Here is a 23,259-nt window from a genome sequence, read left to right on the forward strand (position 1 = left end):
CTGTGGGTAAGGATTTATTTGTCTTTGTTGTTGTTGCTGTTGTTGTTTTTTGGTATGGAAAAGGTACCTAACTTGCTTCAGACATTAAAGGAATCCCTGACCCAAAATATGTTATGAACCACTATCTGTGTACAGGCATCGTTGGGAATAACTGGCTTTGAATATTCATGCAACTCTCATTTTCCCCCAGAACTCCCTCACGACTCTTAAAAAGCTTTTCAGCACAAAGAAAATGCTTCATAACTGTTTGTTTGGACACTGTCTTAAATAGCGATTCTCCTTTGGGAGCATGAAAAGATGTAAAGAGCGGATATAGACCTGGTTATTTATAGAGATCACTGGGTGTGACCTCTATTCTTTTCTTGACTTGGGTAGCCAAATCTCACTCACAGGCTCTTGATGTTGCACCCGGGGCACCACCGCTGTCCTCGGAACCCAACTCCAAGCATCCTTGTCCTTCCACCTGCTGGTGGAGAGACTACAAGTCCCAGGATGCCCCGCGCTCGGAGCCGGGGCGGATCTCTGCGGAGACGTTTCGCCTGGGGAGGACCAGGGAAGGGCGGGGCGAAGGGCGGAGGGGCGGGCCCGGGAGGCGGCGGAGCGCGCTGGTGCTGATGCAGGATGGCTGAGCGCGCAGGAGCCCGGGAGGTCTGAGCCGGGCGAGGCTCGTTCCCTGCGCATCGCCTCGTCCGCCGGCCGCGTGGTCGCGGGCAGGTGGGCCCGGGGGCGCAGCGCAGGGCTGGGGCAGGACCAGGGGAGGTAGGTCTGCAGCCCGCGAGGCCAGAGGCTGATAGACTGCCCACCTGCCCGTTCTGCGAGCGGCCGCAGCTGCCCATCCGCTGAGTTCGCCATGACCTGCTGAGAAGCTTCATCGGAGGCTGCAGGAGGCGGCCTCGCTGCGGGCGGTGCGGTTCGCGGCCTCCTCCTTGGTTTGGCCGAGTCCCAGGCCCCCAGCCCTCCCCGCGCCCCCTCCCAGCCGCCGGCCGAGATGGCGGATCCATCTGAATGCAGCATCAAAGTGATGTGCCGGTTCCGGCCTCTCAACGAAGCGGAGATCCTCCGCGGGGACAAATTCATCCCCAAATTTAAAGGCGACGAGACCGTGGTAATCGGGGTAAGTGGCCGGGGCGTCTGGCCCACCCTCCTGCTTCGCGCCGCAGCCCGGCTCCCCGACTCCCCAGACCGAGCGGTGATGCTCGGGTCACCCCTTCGGATATCCCCCGCAGGGCTATTTTCTCGGGTGGACTTAACTAGAGATCCCCTATCGCCGCCCCATAGTTCCCTCCCGGGCCCGTGGAGGGGGGACTGGGGGCGGCGGGGCGGGCCGCTGGTGGTGAGGGTGGGGGTGGGGGCTAGGAAGGGTTCGGCGCCGCCATTGTTCGCGGAGTGGGGGCCTGGGTGGGCCTATTGTTCCCCGCCCTGATTGTGCCGCGTGGGTAGTGTGTTAGGGTTAGGCTCAAGCCCGGGTGCCCAGGCTTCCTTTCAAGTATGAACTCTGCAAACCCACAAATGTTTCCAGGCAGCAATTTGGATTTATCGAACACTTTGCCTGTTCTCACGATCTTAGCAGAAGAAGGAGGGGAAAGGTACTGGAGAAACCCTAGCCTCGGAGCTAACACGGCCGCGTAGACGCGGCTCCCCGGGTCGTTTCACCTTGCTCTGCGCGCTGAAGGCGGCGGGTTGCGGGGAACACTGGTGGCCTTGGTGTCCCAGGAGGCTTGATGTGTCTCCTGGTTCTTCTCAACCCAGGCTGCCCTGGACGTGGAGCCCGTGTCTGATCTCGCTCCAGTGGGGCGACTCCCCAACCTGATGGCCTCAGACCCTCGGATATGCTTGGCGCTAGGTGGAAAGGAGGCTGTATACCCACATCTGTGGGGCTGGAGGGCCCAGAGCGCAGCCCAATAGCCCTGCTGTGCCAAGAGCAGAAGTTACTTTGTGTGGCTAGGGCCCCCCTCGGTCTTGATCTCTTTTCTTACCTTTCTCCTCCCTTTCCCTTCCCCTCCCCCCTCCCCCCCTTTGCTCCCTCTCTGCAGCCGGAGACGCTGGTGGGGGGAGGGAATACCATGAGTTTTTAGTTCTTAAAGGAGTATGTCAACTGAAATAAACCAGCCTTGCCCCCCATTCCCCTTCCCTCCCCTGTCCCCAGCGTGTGTAGCTGATGGTGCCCCCTTTGTACGCGAACCGCGTGGGGACGACCGAGTTAATGGGAGCCTCCCTATCCCCTCTGACACGTTCCTGGCAGACCGCTCGAGGCTGCTGATGCAGCCTTCCCGTCCCCAGCATTGATTAAGTGATGTCATCCCGATCACTGAGCATGCTCGGACTAACCCCCTCCCTCTCATTACCAGAGTGGCTGGTGTATTTAGGTCAAGTGATTGACAGGTGACAAATTAGGTGGGTCTCTGCCTGGGTCCTCCAGGCCTTTCTCAAGCACCAGAAGCTCACGTTTGCCGGCCCAGGCAGTCTCCAGCATCTTCGCAGCAGATATCTAGATAGTTTGTGCCGCAGTCTCTGCGAAGGGCCCTGGGGACTAGTAGGTGCTAAATGTACCAGTAGGTTGGGCCTCTCCTCTTGAGGGGAGCCTAGGCAAGGTTCTGGCCTCCGGGCTAAATCTCTTCATCTCCTACCTCCCTTAGGAAAGTAGCTCACCTTGACGATCTCTTTTCCCCTCCCCATTTTCACAATCATCAGGAAACCATGATTTCCAAGTACTGTGTGGATGGGTCTTCATTCTGAGCTGACCTGTGATAGTCAGAAAGTTTTTTCTCTGCTCAGTGTTAAATTGAAGAGAAAATGTATGATACAACTATTGGCGAGGAGGAAAATTCTGTTATTAATGGCAGATATGAGATAGTGATATATTCATGGTCAGTGCATGGGGTAAAAAGTAAGTTGTTTGGGTTACACCTCTAAGTTGGGATCAGCCTACAGTCTGATTTACTATTTCCTGAGCCAGGCTTGCCTTTTAGAAAGTGTGGGAGTTATGGGGACATCTAGTCCCTGCCCTTTGCCTTGTAACAATTTTTTAACAAATAACTGTGCAGCACTAGAACGCATTCTGTTGCCCCTATCTTCGTCTTTTTCTCAGAGGTTTTAAAGAACAGCCTGGAGACGTTTTTTCTTTTTCTCTTTCTCTTCTTTTTCTTCCTGTTCCTTCTGTCTTCTTAGAGTGATATACAAGGACAAATGAAGTGGTGTGCAAGGCAAAAATCCTTAATTTTATGGTTATCTTTCTTTAAGATAACATTGCTATGAATATATATTTCTTTCCCATCTAAACATATATGTTATTGGCTAAATAAATTAAAACAAATTATGTAAAATAAATTTTATAAAAATGCTCACCTTATAAAATAAATACTTGATCAAAAATTGTGGGTGTAAATACACATGTACCTCTTCAATTGTAAAGTTAAAATTTTGCTCATTTTACTATAATCCTTTAATGCAATACAACTTTTAGTTTTTTAAAGATAAATTATTGAAATAAAGCATTCACAAAGAAAGGTATTATCGTAAGTGTGCAGCTTGATGAGTTTTTTTAAACACTCCTTTGTAATCACTTCTCAAACTAAGAAACAGACCTTTCAGGACCCCAGAAGTCCCCCTAGTGTCCCTTGCTAACTTTCCCCCTAGTGTCCCTTGCTAACTTTCCCTGCTTCAGGGTAACCATTATTCTGACTTCTAATGCCATAGATTAGTTTTACTTTTTTTTTTTTAACTTTATATACATAAAAGCAAACAGTATGTTTGCTTTTTGCGTGTGACTTCTTGTGTCAACATTCAAATTCATCGATGTTGTGGTGTGTGGCAGCAGTTTGTTCATCATTATATGAATATACCACAATTTATTCATCCCTTAACTCTTGGTAGATATCTAGATAGTTTCCAGTTTGGGGCTAATATGGACAGAGGTGCTATGAACATTCTTTTACACATCTTTTGGTGAGTGTACGTATACAACGGAAGATTGCCAGATACTGAAAGGTGTTGGGACTTAGGTTGACATGTGCTGGGACCCTACCTATTCCTAATTAATAATGTGTAGCTAAAGGAAATGACAGTTCTGGCAGCCTGTATCATGCGTTGTACACCAAGTAGAATGGCTTCCAGTCAGCTCATTTGGAGCCAGCCTGCATGGCTCAGTTGCAGGTGGAGACTGCCTAAGGTGGGCACTCCCTTACAGGGATGCAGATAGTGGGGATGAACAAAGAAGGCCAGAATCATTCAGAATGTCATTCACCTTCATCCCCAACAGAGACAAGTAAAGAATGAATTTCTGTAGAGTTAGCTGTTAGTCCAAATTCAGAATCCCAGAAATTATTTTTGTTTTTGAAGCTGGGTCATTTGCTTTTTCTTTTTTTTAAAGTCCTGTTCAGTTCTTATGGAGATATGCTAAGAGGGAGAATTTTCAGGTGGAGTTTCTAGATTTCTTTTTTTAAGAAAATGTTCTGTCTCGGAAGAATCATCTCCAACATTCTTTCATATTTTTTAGCTTCCATGCAAAGCTTTTTTTTCCTGACTACCCCAGTCACTATCTCTCCCCACTTTGAACTCCTGTTGCTTTTTGCCTGAGATTATTATTAATTTTGATCATTTGTCTAATGACATTCTAAGCTTTGTGTAGTGACAAAGACCATCTGTGTTTTGCTTCTGTGTACTTCTTAGGGCCTTGCTCATAGAAGGCACTTAATAAGTATTGATCTCTCTCTGGAGTCTAGAAATCTTTACTTTGGTATATTTAACTTATTTTATGGACTTTTAATTGGCTGTGGGGAATAGTAAAAGAAAAAAACAATTTTAAAAAGAAGTGCTATTCCTTTAAGCAGGTCGGGTAAGATAGCATATACTATATTTAAATGCTGTAGGAAAACTGGGAAAGAACTGCATTCAATTTTGTTAAAAATTGGGAGAGCTAATGACACTGATGGTGAGCTAAAGTAGAGGGTGTGGGTGGCATAGTGGTTAGAAAAGGGACTACACATTAATTCTTCAGAGAAAAATACTGGATTTACAGCATTTCCCTGAGTATTCTAGCATTAGCTGCTAAAAACCCTGGTGAGGCATCCATTACTTCAGGCTTTGCCTGTTGGTTTTTATGCATCTGTGTTGATGGAAACTCTGCCTTGGAGAATTCCCAGTAAGGTTCTTTGAAATGGACTTCCACACTTAAGTTTCTTTGTTTTGAGCAGGTCTTGTTAAAGATGGGTGCTTCCTCCTGAGGCAACATTATTCCAAATTGTTTGAGAGCCAAAGCAAAACATCGGCCACAAATCCTGAGCCGGTGAGTAGTATGGAACGTGGCGGCCTCTGTCAACAGGAGTTGAGATTAGTTCTGGACAGTAGGTAGGCAAGGAAGGCAGAGGGCTGAGAAGGAAACCAGATTCCAAGCCTGAGTTATCTTTGTAGTGATTAAAGACTGAAGAAGTGAAGAAGTTTGACTAGAACTTCTAGTTTTGTCCACAGTAATGGTCTTTAAAAGCAAGAACATTAAAATTTTTTTTTTTAATGTGTATACACTAGTCACTTTTTTGTGTTTATAGTAGGGAGTTGTGTAGCTAAGCTGTATTTGTTTTCTGTTGCCGTAACAAATTACCACAAATTTAGAGGCTTAAAACAACTAAAGTTTATTATCTATGATGGTCAGTAGTCCATCAGATCACCTAGTTTTTCTGTTTTAGAGTCTCATAAAGCCAAAACCAAGGTGGTGTTGGCAAGGCCATATTTGTTTCTGGAGGGTGTAGGGGAGAATCAGTTTCTTGCTCATTTAGGTTGGTGGAATTCATTTCTTTGTGGTTATAGGACTGAGGTCCCCATTTCCATGCTGTCAGCCTAGGCTGTTTTCAGCTTGTAGAGGCCGCTCTCAGGTCCTAGCCCTGTGCCCCTTCTTCCTCCATCTTAAAAGCCAGCAAGAGTTGAGTATCTCTCATGCTTCACATTTCTCCTGCCTCTTCTTTTGTAGTACGTCTTTCTCACTGATTCTTCTGGCCCCTTCTTGCACTTTTAAGGACCTGGTGTGATTACATTGAGCCCATCTTGATAATCCAATATAATCTCTCTATTTTAAGGTCAGCTGACTAGCAAACTTAATTCCATCTGCAAAATCCCTTTTATCCTGTAATGTTCACATATTCACAGGTTTCCAGGGATTAGAGTGTGGACATCCTTTAGGGCCATTGTTCTGCCTACCCCATACCACTACAGTCAAGATACAAAGCAGTTTTAACACTCAAAAAAAAAAAGAAAAAAAAAAGCCCTCATGCTCATGCTACCCTCTATAGTCAGACCTTCTCCCTTCTCTTAACATCTGGCAACCACTTACCTGTTCTTCCTCTTTATAATTTTGCCTTTTTCGGATTGTGTAAAAATGGAATCATATATTTAGTATCTTTTTGAGTCTGGATTCTTTTATTTAGTAACTCTTAATAACTCATGTTATTGCATGTGTCAATAGCTTGTTCTTTTTTATTACTTAGTAGTGTTTTGTTAGATGTGTGTAACACAATTTGTTTACCTATTCACTCATTGAAGGACATTTGGGGTGTTTCCAGTTTGGGATGATTATGAATAAAGCTGCTGTATACCTATGCATATAAGTTTTTTTTGTGAGAATAAATTTTTATATCTCTTGGGTAAATACCCAGGAGTGAGATTGCTAGATCATATTGTAACTCTATGTTTAATTCTAAGAAACTGCCAAGCAGTTTTCCAAATTGGTTGTACCATTTTGCATTCCCACTTAAAAGTAACAATTTTAAGCTCGGGGTTTAAAGAATTGATTTAGTCACTTTGTATTAGTGAATATTAATCGTAGTTTTAACTATGTCAGTCCTTCATTCCCCTGTGCTCTAAGTTCAGAGATGTTTACATGACCTGAAACTGGATTAGTGGTTTCCTGTAAATATACCCTCCGAAACCCTGAAATAAGTGAACATAGGAGAGTAGCCATAATCTGGCACATGTCACTGGAGGCTACTCACTATTTGCAGTGAGCACACAGTCAGGGCTCTGTTCATTATGGAGTTGGTAGAGGCAGCAGGGAGAGTTGGACAGAACTCGCTGTGGATTCACTACCTAGCTGTGGGGCTTTTTGTCAAGTTGCTTAGCTTTTCTGGGCCTCAGTTTCACATATTTAAAGTGGGCATGATTATGACATGGGTCATTAGGATAAAATGAAACTAAGTAGTTGAAACAGCATCTGGCACAGAGAAAATGCTCAATAAATGATAATTATCTATTATCTCCCACATTTCCTATCTCCCTCATAATTTCCCTCATTTTCAGAATTAGCTTTGTTCCCCAAAATTATTGCCCTTAACTCTAGCTATCCCCTGAAAACCCTTCATACATCCTTGTTTTTAGGCATTTCACCCTGTTCTCCTGCTCGGAAGAACCACTCTTCAGCTTATTTGTAGAATTCCTGATGATCTATGAAGGCAGAGCTCACTTTTTATTTACTTATAAACTATATCAGCTATTTCTTTTATCTGCAGTGGTCATATATAGGAGTTTGTTGTGTGTGTGTGTGTGTGTGTGTGAGAGAGAGAGCGAGAGAGAGAGAGAGAGAGAGAAAGAGAGAGAGAGAAAAAGAGAGAGTGTGTGTGTGTGTCCTCCATATAAATTATAAGCTTCTCAGTGGCAGGACTGTTTGTTTTTACACGTCTTTGTCTCTTTTACTGTAGTTGTACGGTTACTTATTAAGTGTATCCTGATGATACACTTTGAAGGTTCTTTTTTCTCCTGATTCCTGCCTAGAATCAAGTCTCCATAAATGCCAATTTCTACATTTCTTTAAATAACTTGGACATCACTGGGGATTTCCCTCTGCCTCTACCTTTGCTCGTCTGGCCCAATTCCCCTATTTAATGACAGTGTTTTCCATTCTCAGCTCTTCTCCCCCATTCAAAATAGGAAACCTCCTCCACCTTTGGTTCCCTTTAGTCCCTGCCTCAGATTTCTCACCTGCGTCTACTTATTAAACAAGCGAAAACAAAACTACCTACTCCCTAGTGGTTTCTCTTGAATTAAAAAAAAAGAGCCCCTTAACAGATCCAGTTTCACCTATTTCTCTCAGGTTTTCATAAAATCCTATTTTTGTGGCTAAGAAAGTTCCTCCCTTAACCCATTTGCTGTACATCAGTCAAGTTCCTTTGGTAGGAATTAAGTTGTTGAGTTTGTGATTATTTGCAAATATCACAGAGAGCTTGGGAGAAAATGGAGTTTTAGATTCATCATAGTATCTCCCCAGCACCAAGTCTGGACATGAGTCACACGGCTCAGGACAAACTCCCAGCTCTGTGACTTCTTGGCTGTGTGGACTTGGACAGATTGGTAAACCACACTAAGTTTTAATGTCCCGGCCTGTGAAATAAGGGTAATAACACTGTTCACTTTCTAGGGTTGGTGTGACATCAACACAAGCTGAGCACAGTGCTTGGCATGTCGCAGGTGTACGTTATTCTAAGACCCACTAGTGGTTATTTCTCTGCACCCTCGTCAGACTCACTAATTTTGGGAAAGCCCAGACCCTTCACAGGTTTCCTAGTACCCTTAGGATGCGTGAAAGAAAAATTAGTCCGACACTTGTAAAAATAGTAAAGAAGACTATTGTAATAGATGTCAGCACTATCGCAATAGGGAAGAGAAATCAAGCTTAAATCCAAATACAGGTACAAATGGAGCAGGTTGGGGAGTCAGTGGGTGGACAGTTACTAAAAGCGCACATCAGGGGTAGGAGGAATTCTTACTAAACTGACCTAATAGGATTCCTGCTGATGGCAGGCCAGATATCAAGGTATCAAGATATTGGTATTGAGGGTGATGAGATATTGAGGGTGGTAGGATTCTCTCTAAACTACCTTTAGCAGGATTCCTGCTAAAACAGTCATGGAAGTCTAAGGTCAATCCTCCTTCACCCCCAACCAGCTGCTCATATCTCACATGCCTGGGATGATGGTCCTCGAAGCGTACCTGCATGGCAAGCATCCATTTACCTTTAGAATCTCATCCCATGGTACCTACTCTGCATTTTTTTTGACTATCCCTTTTACTCCTACACCCTGGCCAGGTTAGACACTTCCTCCTGTGCACCCCTTGTACCATGCACTACTCCTGGCTGAATTCTCCCAGTACTGCATTTAATTTATTTGGGTATGTGTGTCTTTCCCCCTGATTAGTCTGAAAACTAATGGACTTTTCAGCTATTATTTATTTCCATTTATTTCCATCCCCAAGCCTGGAACAGTGCCTGGGACATAGTAGTTACTCAGTACAAGATGTCTTTTGAAAGAGATGATAGAATGCTGACTCTTCTAGACTTGTCTGATGTCAGAGTCTGGGATTATTTGCTCAGATTTTCACTTTGACGTCTGTCCATCTCTGGTAACTTGTTTTTCTTACTTTGGACAGTTTCATGGTTTTGTTGTTAGTGTTTTAAAATAAATAGCTTTTTCAGGGGTCCTGATGTATTTTGTGCTCATTGGAAAAAACTCAAACCATTCAGAAAAGCATGAAGAAAGCAAAAATCATTTTTAATTTTACAAACCAGAAAACACCATTGTTAACATCTTATTGTTTATTCCAGCTCCTTTCTAGTCTGTAAAATGATACACTTTGTTTTAAAACAAAGACATGACTTTGTAAAATCGGTTTTTGAACTACTATTTTACTTATTGGTATAGCTCAGATATCAGCATTTTTAAAGGTTACATATAATTCCATCATAAGTCTAATCAATACTTTATTTAACCATTTCCTACTGATAGCATTTGGGCTTCTCTTTTCTGTTATAAAGGTGTGATAAATATTAGTGCCCACATTTCTTGGTGCAGTTGCTCAATTATTTTGTTTGAATACATTCCCAGAAATGGGATTGCTGGATAAAAGGATATAGATGCTTTTAAGGCATCCATAGTTTTTGAGAGGGAGCAATTGAGAGATGATGGATTGTCTTCTGTTTTATACTCTTACCTCCCTGCCCAGCCCATGGAATTGCTTCCTTTTTGTCTCATAGGGCATCTACCCCTTCATACCTGAGCTAAATTAAATTTTTACAGAGAGAATGTGCTTCGTCACGCACTGTTAACCCATAGATGCAGAACATGGCAATGCTTTCAGACTTTAATGTAAACCATAGGATTTTGTAGGCTGTCTCTTGTCAGTTTCAATATCCTAAAGGATGTTTCTTGGTGGTGATCAAAAACTAAATCTCTCTCTTGAGGCAGAGAGAGTTAGAGGCCAAGATTGTAGTCTTAAAGAAAAGGAGGATGGATGCACTGGCATTGATTGGCCTGATATCATCCGGGCAGTGGTAACTTGAGAAATGATAAAATAGCCCCATCAGAAATGACCCAGAAAGAGCTTTTTTCCTCTTCCTCCTTGATTTCTAGGTGCTCTTTTAAAAAAAACTTTTATACAATTTCAAACATACACTAAAGTAGAAGAATGACTAAATAACCCATTCTGATCCTATCAACCGGTTTTAACCATGATCAATAAATTGGCCAATCTTTTTCACTATATTCCCCTAACCTTTCCCCCTAAATTACTCAATTGTTTCAAACTGAAATCTCATATCTCACATCGTTTTATCTGTAAGCTTTAATATATATGTATCTAAAAGATCAGGACTCTTAAAGCCACAGTAACATTATCACAAAAATATGAACAATTCCTTAATGCCAAATTCCCCAGTTCCCTCCATTGCCTCATAATTTCTCTATTTGGTTTGCTTACATCAGAACACTAGGTACTGTTGATTACAACTGAGGTGAGAAAGAAACGCTCCTACATAGTGCACGTGTGGCAGTAGAAGCAGTCAGGGCTAATCAAGGTTTCCAGCCCATCTCCCTTAACCATGGTCACACACCAGTTACCTTTTCAAATAAAACAATGCTGGCATTGCACTCTTACTCAGAAAACTGTTTTCAGTACCCACCCTTATTAGTTTGGTTACAACTACATTTAGAGCAATTATTTTAGGTGTGTCTAGGTATATTAGTATTTATTACCTTTTCAGTCAGTGTATACCTATCCTGGATGTGAATCGAATACTGGAAAATACATGCACAGAAATGAAGAGAAAACACATAGGTGAGAACAGAATTCAATGCAACACAGTTCTTTAAGGAAGGAGGTTTGTAGTTCTCTTTTTATAGCTTATTTCTTTTCTCATAAAAAGAGAACACACTTTTGAATGGGGATGTGACTGGAGAAAAAGTACAAATAAAAAATCGGACCACCTAGGAATACCAGGTGCTGTAGGTGTAAAAGAAAAAAAAAAAAATCCCAATATTTTACATTTTAATTTCCTTGACTGCTGGGTTATTATATGGTCGGAAGAGCTTTGGATCAATAATATTATTTTAGAAGCATTTTATTTAAAGATCTTGGTTATACAATTCTGGATTGACAAGTCTCGGGGACCCTTCCTTTCCCAGGTGTTCTCATAGAGTGATCTTTCCCATTTCCACGTCTCAGTTCGCCTCCTGGGGAAACGAAGAGCAGTCTGCTTCAATTCTCTGAGGAGGTTGTAGCATAGATTTTTTCTGAGTGAACTGTCTGGCACCTTACTCCTCAGAGATTACTGATTTTCATCTGGGAACCTAGAGAAAGAACAACTCCATCTGACATCAGAAACTTTGGATTAGTCTTGGGGGAAGGGACTTCTCTTTCTCTTTCATAGTCACCTCTTGCCCCATAGAGAGGAACAAATGCCAGTCTGATCGGTCCAAAACTCTGTTGGTCCTGGTTACTGGTGGGCAGGATCCCATGTGAGGTGAGTTCAGTTCTTTCCTATGTCTGGCCTCTGGTAAGCTGACCTCAGTAGGGTCTGGCTTCCTGGGCTATCTTTAGAGGGTATTTTTCCATTTCTCTGCATGGTGCTGAGTGAATAAGTTAGGCTTATCCACAGGTTCAGGCCCTGTGGGCTGGTCTCAAGGTTCAGAAAAGATTGGGCTCAGGATGTTGGCTGGTGAGGTGAGGAGGGTAGGGAGACCACATAAACCTTCTTACTCAAGGCTTTGGCTAGCTTTGGTATTGGGATGATGAGTGCTGGAGCCCCTATCCAGGTTGTGTTCAGATACCTGCTGTATCACTGTTTCTGTGTTATACAAACTTGCCCAGCTTGTGAGAAGGAGGGGGCTGACTGTTAGGGGAGTCTGGGTCCCTGCTATTCCTGGGTCCTTGGTACTAATGTCATTTTGATAGCATCAAAACTTTCTAACTACTAATAGTTTGTTTATATAGTATTTGTGAAAAGAAGACTTAAGAGGGAAAGTGTTTAGCTCTTCCACAATAATTATGAAGCAACACAACCTACTAATTATCTGTTCAAACAAGTGGGGAAAAAACACCAAAATACTGTATTCTTGAGTAACAACGCTTGCTCGTGTATATGTTAAATATTCCTCAATAAATATGGCTCTTGATAAAGATGGCTTGAAGATCGATTTTGAACAGTATTTTCTGGTTTAGACATTTATCCAAAGAGCTTGTAAAGAGGGGAAAAAAGCAAATACAGAGGTAACATATAGATTAATGGAAAACTTGAAATTGACTAAGTTCTTCATTACTGTGAAAAACGATTCCTTTTATAGAGTGTTTTTATGGTCTGTAGCGTTTGTGGAGCTTCACTGTAATACTGTGCTGTCCAGTCTGGCATCCACAGCTTCATGTGACTGTTAAGCCCTTTGCAGTGTGGCTAGTCCACATTAGGATGTGCAGTAGGTGTGACAGGTACACTGTCTTTTGAAGATGTAGTACAAAAAAAGGAATGTAAATATCTCAGTTTTTTTTGTATTTATTATATGAAATAATAATAATAATATGAAATAATATTTTGGATATATGGGGTTAAAGATGTTAATAAAATAAATTTCTCCTTTTTACTTTAATGTGACTACTAGAAAATTTTAAGTTATGTGCATGACTTGCATCTTTGGCTAGTGTTATTTTTCTGTTGACCAGCGTTGCTTTTACATTTAGATCTCGACATTCTGATTGCTGTTATGTATATTATTTTCCATTCTATATCCATGTGTTGGGCTTATTGTGTGTTAAGGTCAGTGCTCACTGTGTGTGATAAGTAAGACAAGATCCCTGCTATCAATAACCATATATATAATCCAATGGGAGAAAGCAAGTAAAAAAAAAAATTGGCACATCAAAGAGGAAACAGTCTTGCTGGAATTAAAAAGACAATGCACATCCCGTAGTGTTCGTGGAAATAAACCTTAGGCAGAGAGACCATTTGATCCTTACCTTCACGCACACGTAAAATTTGCTTCTTTACCTTCAGTCACTTTGCAGTTTTCGGTAGCTTTTCTACAGATTTCTGTTTTGAATATTGTTGAGAAAAGACGTGAAAAGGGATGTGTGCCATAGCCTGGTCCAGCCCTCTCCCTCCACAAGTATTGTGACATTGAGGATTGCTGCTGTGAGCTCCTGGGAGGAACAGCCCTCCCCGAATCCTTTAATTAAGTACCAGCCATTTGTGGTAGCAGGTTTGTGATGCATTTGTAGTGGGTGACATTGAAAACACCAAGAGGGGACCCAGCATGTTGTCTTTGAAAACTGTCACAATGCCGCCCCGCTGCCTGGCTCCCACACTAGCGGGCCACGGGATGGGACACCAGGCCCGCAGGCCTCTTGCCTCCCTGCTGCGGGCCGTGCTGCTTGGGTCAGCCTACCCGGGCTGGTGGTTTTTAATTTCTAGGCAAGGGACACCATGGTGATTACAAATCTGCCATTAACCTTTTGTCTTTATTCTTTCGCTAATGCTAGGAATGTCTAACCCCTGGTCCTGGAAATGCATTGCGTTTAGCACAGGCTCCATCTAATGAGGTCCCCCCACCTTGTGGAACAAAAGCACCCATTAGGAGAACTGGTGGTGGGAGGCGGGGCTCTTGTGGGAAACCAAGGAAACGCTACTTTTGTCTCTCACAGGTGCCTCTTGGTTCTGGCATTTGTGAGGGGAGAGGTAGCTTCGCAGGTGAAGGCCACACAGCTCTTTGGAGAAGGAGTTGGGTCTGTGCTAGAAACATCCTCTTTTCTACCCCAACTCTTGTCCCTGTTTGTCTGGTTTGGCATAGAATTGACTTATCCTCCTTTGTAAATGGCAAAAAAAGCTATAATAGTAACCTGAAAGCCCAGCCACAACAAAATCGGCCATGATCTCACCACCCTACATCATCCATTTTTATTTTTATATCCTCCTTCTTCCTCTCTTGGTTGATACCCAACATTAAAAAAAATAACAATGTATTTCCAACCATAGATATACTGTTCTGCCTTTTTCTTTTTTCCTAAGCTTACTTCATAAAAGGTTTTCCATGTTGTATAATATCTTCATGGTTATAATTTTCAGTGAGACTTAAGTGTCTGTTAGGCTGATAGATCACAATTTGCTAACCCATTCCACTGTGGTTGGTCATTCAGACCTCATTTACCCTGGTTCTGAGTAATGGTTTAGTGAGCATCTCCATACACAGAGCTATTTTCTTTGTGGAGTTATTTCTAGAGGCTGCATTCTCCAGAAGTGAATTTAGTGGACCCCCATTGCTATGGACATTTTAAGAATTAAATATTATTTAAATATTGGTCCTATTAAATATTATCCTGTTTCTCTAGGGGTTTATCAATTCCTATGGCCTCCAGGGTTGTGTGAGTATCCTATCTGTCAGTGAATTCATTTTTAAAGTAAAGGAGAGGAATCATTTGTGAAGGTGATTTGTAGAGCCAGTGATCTGTGATTCATGTGTCTTGGGTTTTGTTCAGGCATTTACTCTGATTTGTATGAATTTTAAACAAATAGTATAACTAGCGATCTTTCAGAAGTTGGAATATTGCTGTCAGTGGGCACTTCCAGGATTAGGCTGGTGGGTGGGGTGTCTCCTGGGCTATATAGAGGAAGGAAAGACTTGGAAAAGTTGCTGCACTCTGCCCTGCAATATTTGTGAAAGGAATTGATTGCAGGTGGTGATTTACACTTCGGTTTCATTCAGGGCTCTTACATGCTTACTGATATCACTTCTTGTATTGGGTGATCTTCAGACCTCTATCCTAATAGCAGCACACACTGGGATTCATTTTGCTAGATGACCTGGGGCATCTGGAAGAATCCATTCTTCTTCTGGGAGGTGTGGAACCACACAAAAGTCATGACTCATGCTTTGATGGCTGTATGCACTCTAGGGACCAGCAAGCTCTTTAGTTCTGGGGTAGCCCACCAACCAGGTTCAGCATCCTGTGGGCATCACTAGCAAACCCAGGGCTGGGACAGAAAATCTGGATAAGGTAAACAAAAATAAAGGCACTATGTTGAGGAGACATGAGCCAGTGGAAAAAGAGGAATAGGAGTGCTGTGGGCCCCTTTTCGGTGTCTTTGTTCTCTTAATCTTACTGTGGAAGACATGACACATTTCCTTTCTTAACAAAATTTGCTTTGTATACAAAGTGCTGCTTTCTACTGCATAGGTTTAGTCACTCTCTTTTGATGTCTTAAATATTCTTAAATATTATGTTAAGTACCATTTATTTAAGAACCTTATTGGTTTGTGAAAATTTTGCTTGTAACTGGTTAAATCATAGGTTTTAAAAATATGATAAATTAGACATACTCATTGTGTAAAAATCAAAGAACACAGAAGGAGAGAAAGAAAAGGAAGGATGGGATAAGAATTTTTACATGGAAGAAAAGGTGATCCCTTTGTGTTCAAGGGTGGAGGGAGCATGCAAGCCATATTCAAGAGGCCTGAATGTACCAGAGCAGAAAGATGGTCCAATTAGCATGAGCAGGAAGGAATCGGATCCGTGGAGGGACTTGAAGGAGGACTAAGGGAATGAAATTTGATTTGGTTGATGTTTTACTCTACTCTAGCCTGTAGCTGGTTCAGAAATACTTGCACAAAACACTTCTCCTTTAATGCATGTGTCCCTTGGCCTCCAGTAACCTTTTTCAGGTTCCCATGAAGGCAGGTACTGTCAAAGTTTGCTTTTCACAGTTCTATACCTGGTAGTACAGTGAAAAACATTGCAGTTCTCGTCCATCCCAAATGAATTTCTACTGTTTTGGTTCTTTGATTTATCATCCAAAAGGATTAATATATCTTGTTAACGCCAATAGTTGGGGATGAAGTTTTCTTGCTACAAATTTCAAGAAATTGACACAGTAAAGTATAGATAACTTAAACCATATTTAACATAATGTTTTTCTGATGATATAGACATTTCCCAGAAGAATTTTACATGGTAGGTAAAAGCATCTGATTTGGGATATTGAGCACATCAGAGACTCCTCAGTATACAACAGTAGTTTCACGTCTGTTGGTCTTGCTTATTTGAAGGGAAGAGTTGATAGGAAACAACTTATAAAGTGGCTTAATCCTAGGAGAAATTGTTTAGCACTAAATTTTCTTCCTGAAGATGGAACTTACTCTGGAAAGGGAGTATGGAGAGTGGAGAGAAGTACTTTTCAACTTGGATGCTTAGGAAGGCCATATTTAGAGAAACTGTCTCAATCTTTTTATAGTTAAGGATAGCCTTTTTAAAACTTTTCTGTTTGCCCCATTCCACCCCACTCCAGACACGATTCTAGGCATAAATGTGTTCAGTACAAATATCAGTTAATAAATAGAGTGTGTTGATTAGAACTGCAAACGTGTTACTGCTCTTCTCACAGACCTATTTGCTGAAGAATAATCATCTTCTTAGACCAATTGGGTTATATTCTTCCCTGATTGCTTATAATATTATAATTCTAAAAGAGCAGTGACAGCATATAATGAAATCTTAGCAAACACTTATGTAAGTTCCTTATATATATTCATCCATTTATTTTAATCATCAATACCACCCTGTGAAGTAGCTATTGTCACAACCCCTATCCCCTTTCCACAGATGCAGAATCTGGGGCATAGAGAGGTTAAGTAACTTTCTCAAGGCCACACAAGAGTAAGCTGTGGATTTGAGATTCAGACCCAGGTAGTGTGGCCCCAGAGTCCTTGCTTTTAACTATTTGCTATGTCGAATCTACCTGTTGGTTAGTTAATACCAGGAGTTGAGGATGCTCAGGTGTGCCATGTTCTCTAAATTAGAGTTCCTCTGGCTCACCGGTTCTTTGAATTATTCCCTGATAAAAGGGTTTGATGTCAGTTACTTGTAAGAAGATTCTCTCTCTGCCTCTGGGAAACCTGTTCTGCCCCAGCATCAACAATCCTGCAGTAAATAAGCACTCTTAGCTTTACTTCACTTGGTGCTTACCATTAGCAATTCACTGTGCTGAGACATAAGTTTGAAAACTGCTGTAGAAGGTAGCTGTAAACTTGGGCTACATGTGAAAGTGGAGGATTTTTTTTCTCTCTCACTTGCCCTTGCATTGATATCAAATTATGTGTGAAGTCAGAATCAGCTTCTCTTGTTATTGCTGTGATTTCCATCCGAAAGGCTGCTTAGGGCATTCCATTGAACACAATGCCAGTCTTCTCTGGATGTGGTGCATTTGCTAGGAAACCTCATAAGTTAGAGAATGTTTCAATGTACTATTAATCTACATAGGTCTGTCCCCAGAGAATGATGCTTTTCTTATAAAAAACACGTGTTCACCCTGCTCTTTGTGTCTTAAAAGGGGAGAAATTTATGTCTGCATTTTGGATTTCCAAGTCAATCTGTACATTCAAGTCATATTACTGGACTGTCTTCTAAAAAATCGTCAGTAGATTTTAAAAGATATAGCATGAAGATAATTATCTTCAAATAATGACAGTTTTGTTTTCTTTTTTCCAAAACATACTTTTTTTTCTTATCTTACTGTATTGGATAGGATCTCCAGGATAATCTAAAATAAAAACAATTGTAGCAGGTGTCCTTGTCTTGTTCTTGATCTTAAAGCAGTGTTTGATATATAGGTGTTCAGTTAGATGTTCATTATCAAGGTGAGGGAAGTACCCTCTATTCCTAGTTTGGTTTTTAATCATGAACAAGTTTTGAAGACCTTGATTATCTCTTGCCTCGAATAGTCTTGGAAAAATATTCCCTGCTTGCTCTTCCTCTAATCTCTTGAAAAACTATAGATAACATCTTTCTGAAGTACTATTCAGAATATGTCAATTTTCTACTCAAAAACATTTAAGACTCGCTTTTGGTTACTAAAATAAATTCGAACTCCTAAACTTGGTTCCTGTGATTCAACAAAATTCTCCACAATATGTTCCCTTCAGCCTTTTGCCATGATCACTCTACTTCATTTCTGTCTTTTTCAAACCTAACAACACTCTATATCCCAAACTTAATCTGCTCTTTCGCTCTTTCAGGCCTTTGTTCAGGAAGTCCCCATGTCTTGGAGTACCATTCCCATCTGTGTCTTCTGAAATTCTTTCTCACCCTAGAAACTTACCGTGAAGACTAAGGGAGCTGCTCACATGTTTCTTTTGTGAAATTGGACCAAACTGCATACAGGCATTCCTTGGGAAGCACAACCCATTTATCCCATCCTCAACCAACTCACTGTCTAGGAGGACACACACACACATACACATGAGCAATACAATTGATAAGGGATTGAATAACACTTGACGTTTATCGAGCATGAAACACCTTTAAGGTTGAGGCAGATTTTACAAAGCAGCTTTATTTTCCAAAGGATAAAAATTGTTTTGTATTGAATATCCAAACTCTGTTTTATTCTGTCCAGCTATTCAGTTGGGAGAGCCAGAAAGGAAGAAAATTAGAGTCATTAAGTACAGAAAATGATTGCTTTAAAATGATTTCCTCTTCTACCAGAATGTATAAGCCACATTCAAAGTACTCTTCTCTTCATTTACAACTTAGAGGTCTTATAAAATTATTTTAATTTGAACTGAAAACTGGCATCATCAAAAAAAGAGTCAAAGAAATTCAGAATTGAAGGCATTAATAAATGAACCACATTTAAAATTCTACTGATAGTCTCATCTCTGAAAGGGAAATATCTTTATATTTAGAGAAATGTAATTTACCTTAATTGCCTGGAAAGGAAAAGAAATAAGAGACTTCCTTTCTTGGATGTCTGTTTCCTGGTGTTTTCCTAATCAGGCTATAGAGTGATTGAATTATTATAACCCTATAGTTACTTTTATTTCAAAAGAGCATGGGTTAATTTTAGATGAAGCTTACATTTCAAATAAGTTTATTGTAATATGTATAATAAATCAGTACTGACCCATAGGGCCTGAGGATCAAAATTATTTTAGATGAATCTACGAATTTTTGTTAAAGATGGTCAATTGTTCATCTGAGCTTATTACTCAGGAAAATGGAATGGGGAGGGAATATTAAAGAAACTATGAAAGTAACCACAAGTGTTTAGTAGCTTCTTTTAACTTCCTTTACTTATCTTGACTTCTTATTCGAAATATGTATGTGTATGTATGTATACATATATACATACATATATATATATACATGCTTTAGGACAATTAAAAAGTTTCAAGGAGGTAAAATGTGGAAAGTAAAGATGTCCCGTATCCCTCCAGAATAACTGCTGTCAAGTGATGAATGTTATATCCAACGTCTGTTCTATATATTCAATTATAAAATATTTAATACATATAAAATAATATGTATAACAAAAATAACTTGTGAGATATCCTAATAAAATTGAGGCCGCCATCTACCTAATAGCATGTGACTTTCCCTTGGTCCTGGCAATTATCCCCTCATCCCAGGAGCAACCACTCTCCTGAATTTTGCTTTTGTCATCCTCCTAATCTTTATGGTTTTACTGCAGACATTTTTTTTTAGCCCTAAATGATGTTTTGCTTAATTTTGCTTGGACTTAAATCTATAAAATATTTATTAAAATACTGTTTATATTTTTCTGTGACTTGCTCTTTTCTCTTAATTCATGTTTCAAAATAGGTACTTAAAGTTGGTGTGAATTCTAATGGTAGAAAAATAAAGCCTGTCCAAAGCCAATTTAGTACATGTGGTGTATTAGTCTGCTTGGGCTGCCGTACAAAATACCATAGACTAGGTGCCTTAAACAATAGAAATTTATTTTCTCACAGTTCTAGAGGCTGAGAGTCCAAGATCAAAGTGCCAGCAGAGTTGGTTTCTGGTGAGACCTCTCTTCCTGACTTGTATATGACACCCTCTCTTTGTATCCTCAGATGGCTTCTTCTCTGTACATGCATGGAAAGAGACATCTCTGGTGTTTCTCCTCTTCTTTTAAGGACAACAGTCGTATTGGGTTAGGGCCCCACCGTTATGTCTTCGCTTAACCTTAATGACCCCCTTAAAGGCCCTATCTCCAAATAGAGTCACATTGGAGGTTAGGACTTCAACATATGAATTTTGTGGGGGGAAACAGGTGATATGCACTAAGGCCCTGTTACACCCAGCAGGGGGTTCAGAGATAAAAAACTCAGACCTTTTTTTTGGAGGTTATAGCCCATGGTGGGTTTCTTGGCTTTTTCTGAATAACAAGGCTAATGTTCCCCAGAAGAGCACTCTTGGGGAGCCCCCTCCCAGACAGTGACTTTGTGAGCATGAAAACAAGGGAGTAGCGGGTTCAAGTAAGAGGCATGCCAGCCTCCCTCAGTGAGGGGACATGATTGAACTTTGAATCCCAAGTATTGGAAGTGGCTCTTTTGAAAGCCAGATGCTTCTGTCACAGTGGGTAGTGGCTGCATGAAGAGAAGTGTTCTATGGCAGTCAGTTTTTGGATAATCAAAAATGGAAAGCAGGTGAAGAAAACAAAGAGATTGATTATACCCTCTTGAATGAGAACATCCTAGACATGCTTGTGCTTTGCATAAAAAGATTGGATAATTAATACTCCTCACTTACCTATAGGTTCCTTAAAAACTGATGCAACAGATTTCCTCAGCTAAGTAACAGGAATTTCTTCCTCCTGAATTCTGTGGTTGGGTTTCCCGTTTTCTCTTGTACCCTCATCTACAGCTCCTGCTTTCATGGCTAAATGTGGGATGGTCCTGAGGCACTGAGGCAGTAGGATGCTTTCAGATCCCATTTGAAAACAAGTGGGATCAGCTGCTTCATCCTGCCCTACTTCAAGCTCAGCTGAAACCAATACAGAAACAATTAAGGTTTGTAGCTGCCCCAGAATCAGGCTGCTTGGTCAGCTTTATTGAACCATTTTCCTATTTGTCAGGTACCTTGTTTGTTCCTTGGAAAGCTGTTCTGCTGATTTTGTGATTTTTTCCCCCCCATTTGCCTTCTGTGCAGCTCAATTTTCAGTATTCCCCAAAGATGTCTCTATTTTGACAATACCTTCAACTTCTCAGACCTCGAAGCAGATGGTTTTTCTGATAACTTATCTCTCCTTATTCTTAGAACCACATCATTGTGAGCACTCTGATACCTGCCCTTGCCTGGCTGTTTTCTGTGTGAAGCTTACTTGCAGTCCAGTGATCAGGCTTTGCAGGAAACGCCTTATTTGTGAATGTCTCATGCTAAGCCCAAGAAGGGCCTCTGATTTGTTTTCAAAACCTTGGAAATCAACTCTTAAAATGTCCCTCATTCTTTCCTTTCTCAGCGAAGACTGACACCAAGGCCTCTTCCTGTCTGCCAATGGAGTCCTGTGGGTGGCTCTTCCCTGTCACAAGGCTGGCCCACCTTTGCTTCTTTACAAACTTCCTGCCTCCTTTCTGACTGTCGCTTTGATAGTGAAATGAAATTTGCATTTAGTCACTTCCATAGCAGCATCACTCAGAGAATTGGATACCTCAACTTTATAATTACAAACTGCCTTGGTAAAGATTTAACCAATATTTAGTTGGTGCTTTCTCAGTAGATACTAGAAGGGCACTGGTGACAAAGAATGGAGTTTGAGCTTACAGAGCAGGGATAGAAAGAATTATTTTAGAGGCTATTATGGTGCAATTTTGGAGGGCACCTGGTCTAGAATGGGACAGGTAGGTAGGGCAAGGAGCTGTGTTGGAGGAACCTTCACAGAGGGGAGAAATAACTCATGAAATATCTCATTACTGATCTCTAACAAGAACAGGATATCATTATGTCATTAGAACATGTATAAAAAAAATCACACATCACGGTAACAAATCAAAGAGGTGGTCACTGAAGTGGGGTCGACTGGAAAGGGACACAATGCAAATGTTCCATTATCTTAGATGATGGTTACACAAGGGTACATGATTGTCAAAATCATCTAATAGAATACTTCAGATCTATGTATTTATTATATGGAATTAAAATTTATTGTGAGAAAGCTCTCTATGTACTAATACATGGAAAGAGCTTCAAGATACATTAAGAAAAAGCAAAATGGAGACAGATGTGTATTACATGTTACCTTTTATGGCATAAAGGGAGAGAACTAAGAATCTTTGTTTGTTGTGTTCTGTATGTACAAAGAACTCTGGAAAGATAGGTGTGGAACCAGTAGCAGTAGTTGGCCTGGGAGGCGATAAGGTGGTGAGTAGCTGGCAGCTGTGGGAAAGGACAGGGTTTATAAGGGAGATTTCTCATTGTATACCCTTTTATACTTTTTGGCGTTCGAATCATATAAGCACATTTCTTACTCAAAATATTCAAAAGAAAACACATTGAAATAGTGCTAAGGAGGTTAACTGAAGATATAAATGTTTCATTCTTTAAAGCAGGTTATTTACCAATTAAGTGTTTTTAAGCAACTTCCTCTCAGCCTGCGCTGGCAACTAGCCTGGCATGTGTGCTGCCGCATGCTGTGTGCACCCACAGCAGGCGCCTATCAGCATAGCTCTCCTTCCCACTGAGCCTTCCCAACTCCCTCTGTGCTCCTGGAAACCTCTTCCCATCAATCTCTTTGGCATTTCAGAGGTTATTTGTCATCCCTTAAGGAATATGGATAATGGCCTATGTGGGGTGTGGTTCAGTTACATCGTTTTCTAAAGGGTCAGCATCTTCTACAGAGACTAGGATACTTAGGACAAATGTGAGCAAAGTATTCTTTTAAACAAGACTTTGGACTCGAATTAAATAGGGTCTGTTACTTCTTGCCTCTCCTGTGGGTGGGCTGTGGGTGGGCTTCACTGAGCTCACTGGCTCTAATTTAGGACATAACAGAAGTTCTCATTTAATGCCGCTTTCTAGGTGCAGAGGCTGAGCAGCACCTTCTGTGGTTGGTAGACCAGCAGAAGTGCCGCTCATGCCTATATTCCCCCTTCGGTTGTTTAATTTTTCTGAGTTCTGGATTCTCCTCAGACTGGTCCTATAGCGGGTTAGACCAAGGCGGCCACTGTCTGCCAGGGGACAGCTTAATGA

The 23,259-nt window shown here is 41.3% G+C and overlaps 1 protein-coding gene across 3 annotated transcripts in view; it reads left to right on the forward strand.

The window, feature by feature from the left end:
* Positions 1 to 599: 599 nt before the first annotated feature.
* The window catches only part of KIF5C (kinesin family member 5C), a 143,843-nt gene continuing 121,183 nt past the window's right edge, over positions 600 to 23,259 (forward strand). For all 3 annotated transcript variants that reach the window (XM_039855961.1, XM_039855963.1, XM_039855962.1), the window contains exon 1: positions 600 to 1,114. In XM_039855961.1, the coding sequence (XP_039711895.1) occupies positions 989 to 1,114 (126 nt within the window). In that variant the 5' untranslated portion in view covers positions 600 to 988. The remainder of the gene's footprint in view (positions 1,115 to 23,259) is intronic.

This window comes from Pteropus medius, unplaced genomic scaffold, assembly GCF_902729225.1.
Source record: "Pteropus medius unplaced genomic scaffold, Ma_sr-lr_union100, whole genome shotgun sequence".
Lineage (NCBI taxonomy): Eukaryota > Metazoa > Chordata > Mammalia > Chiroptera > Pteropodidae > Pteropus > Pteropus medius.